The following is a 2,500-nucleotide window of genomic DNA, read 5'->3' on the forward strand; positions in this document are numbered from 1 at the left end:
GTTGATCTCATCTACAATCAAACGATCGGAGAGGTTCGGGTCAGGTTCCAGTTCTCACTGTGCGAGGGTTCACTTTGAAGTGGTTCGGTTTTGTTTCCGACTCACACAAACCACACTGAGGATGTAAACACACTGAACACTGCGTGTGTGAATATCACAGGAGGATATGAGGCTAATTTAAACAGGATTTAAGTAAGAAACACTGACGTGAACCCAAGCAGCCCAATAAAGGCAACATTTCGCTCTCAAGATCACGTCCGATTGGGACTCTAAAGACGGATCTCCAAGAATCAGGGGACGAGATGGAGAACGTGTGTACGTGTGTACATATAGAGTGGTAAAGCTAACACCATGTTGATGAAGAACTCTAACCAGAGGTAGTGAATATAAAGATAAAAAAGCAGTGAGTTTATAGAGTCTCTCTAACTCTGATAAAGAGCACTCAGATAAGATCTTAGAAGATTGTGGTAAAGGATATCTTTCTTGGCCGTATCTTCCACGCCCATCAGATCATCTTTATCTGCTACATCTTCATACTGAGGAAGAGAGCAAACACACCAGGTGAGCAGATAAGAAAAACCTCTGCATGAGCTATGAATTATTTATTCATTATAGAGTCTGTGGTCATCTCTGGTTAGTTTATGACACCATGGACCTTTAACATATTCTGACAGATCCTAGTGACCCCCAAATTATATGTATATATATATACAGTAATATATAATTATAATGTATATAATGTATATAATGAAAATTGTCAAGTGTCAGTTTAGTAAATTTTCAGTTCAGTATTAGATCTTATGTTCTGTCTGTTCTTCACATCGCTTTATCATTAACAGCGACTGCGTTTACACGCACATCAAATTCCGTGTAACGTCTATATCCGGGTTGCAGCCGTATTCCGAATATGCATACAGGCATCGGAATATTCCTGTATACGTGGTTTGGATGTTATAAGTTGCCCGAGTTGCCGTTCCTAAATCCCGAGTCTACAGCTAAGCGCCTGTTAGCACCCACAATTCCTTGCTGGCTGAGCTGTGCATATATCTCCTTTCAGTGGATTTTGTGAATAAGGTGTTTACATGAAACAGATTTCCGATTAAATCAGTCGTATTCCAGGAACAGGAATCGGAATTTGAAGAATCAGAATATTTACATCGTTTACATGACTCAGTACTAATTCTATATATTAATATCGGAATATTGACGTGCATGTAAACGTCCACTGATGTTTTAGTACACTGACGTTAACTTTCCACATCACACACACTGACACACACATTCCATTTTCCCATCCGTGTTAAACTTAAACTAAAAATGAAGTTTTCACAGCTGAGGGGTGAACAGCAAAATAAACGCTCATATGTTTAATTGCTAACATTACACTTAATTTGATTAGTTTGATTTATTTATTTAACCCCTCAGTGTTGGACAAAACGCAGACCTGGTGCTAATAGCGACATGGTGAATATAGATCCAGAACGATCACGCTAAGCTACGTTAGTGAGAGAGTTGGGAATACGAGTGACTAAAGCGTAGAGATTAAAAAAAAAAAAAAAACACTGATTCTGTGGCTTTTCATAAATCTAATGGGCCTAAATGTGTAATTAAAGTATATTTTGAAATGTTTAGGGAAAAATTCCACTCATACATATTTAAAATGTTTTTAGAAACAACTATAGCATGGAGCAGAATGTTGAGAAACGCTGGATGATGATAGTGCTCTCAGAAAGAACAGTCTATAACAGATCTGACTAAAGAACTTCCTCTCACTCTCCCTCACTCTTCCTCTCCCTCTTCCTCTCCCTCTTCCTCTCCCTCTTCCTCTCCCTCTTCCTGTCTTCCTCACTCTCCCTCTCACTCGTCCTCTCACTCTCCCTCTTCCTCCCCCTCTTCCTCTCCCTCTTCCTCTCCCTCTTCCTCTCACTCTTCCTCTCACTCTTCCTCTCCCTCTTCCTGTCTTCCTCACTCTCCCTCTCACTCTCCCTCTCCCTCTCCCTCTCACTCTCACTCTCCCTCTCACTCTCCCTCTCACTCTCCCTCTCACTCTCCCTCTCACTCCCTCTTCCTCTCACTCTCCCTCTCACTCTTCCTCTCCCTCTCACTCTCACTCTTCCTCTCCCTCTCACTCTTCCTCTCACTCTTCCTCTCACTCTCCCTCTCACTCTTCCTCTCACTCTTCCTCCCTCTCCCTCTCCCTCTCACTCTTCCTCACTCTCCCTCTCACTCTCCCTCTCACATTTCCTCTCTTTTCTTCCCTCTTCCTCACGTTGCCTCACTCTTCCTCTCTCGTCCTTCCTCTTCCTCATGATACCTCACTCTTCCTCTCTCGTCCTCCCTCTTCCTCACGCTGCCTCACGCTGCCTCACTCTTCCTCACGCTGCCTCACTCTTCCTCACGCTGCCTCTCTTGTCCTTCCTCTCCCTCTCACTCTCCCTCTCACTCTCCCTCTCACTCTCCCTCTTCCTCTCCCTCTTCCTCTCCCTCTTCCTCTCCCTCT

General features: G+C 43.4%; 1 protein-coding gene across 1 annotated transcript in view; it reads right to left on the reverse strand.

Annotated features, from left to right (window-relative positions):
* The window catches only part of vps52 (VPS52 subunit of GARP complex), an 18,082-nt gene that overhangs the window by 6,139 nt on the left and 9,443 nt on the right, over positions 1 to 2,500 (reverse strand). The window contains exon 10 of the mRNA XM_053236714.1: positions 479 to 536. Within this exon, the coding sequence (XP_053092689.1) occupies positions 479 to 536 (58 nt within the window). The remainder of the gene's footprint in view (positions 1 to 478; positions 537 to 2,500) is intronic.

The sequence above is a fragment of the Pangasianodon hypophthalmus genome, chromosome 9 (genome assembly GCF_027358585.1).
Source record: "Pangasianodon hypophthalmus isolate fPanHyp1 chromosome 9, fPanHyp1.pri, whole genome shotgun sequence".
NCBI classification, from domain to species: Eukaryota; Metazoa; Chordata; class Actinopteri; order Siluriformes; family Pangasiidae; genus Pangasianodon; species Pangasianodon hypophthalmus.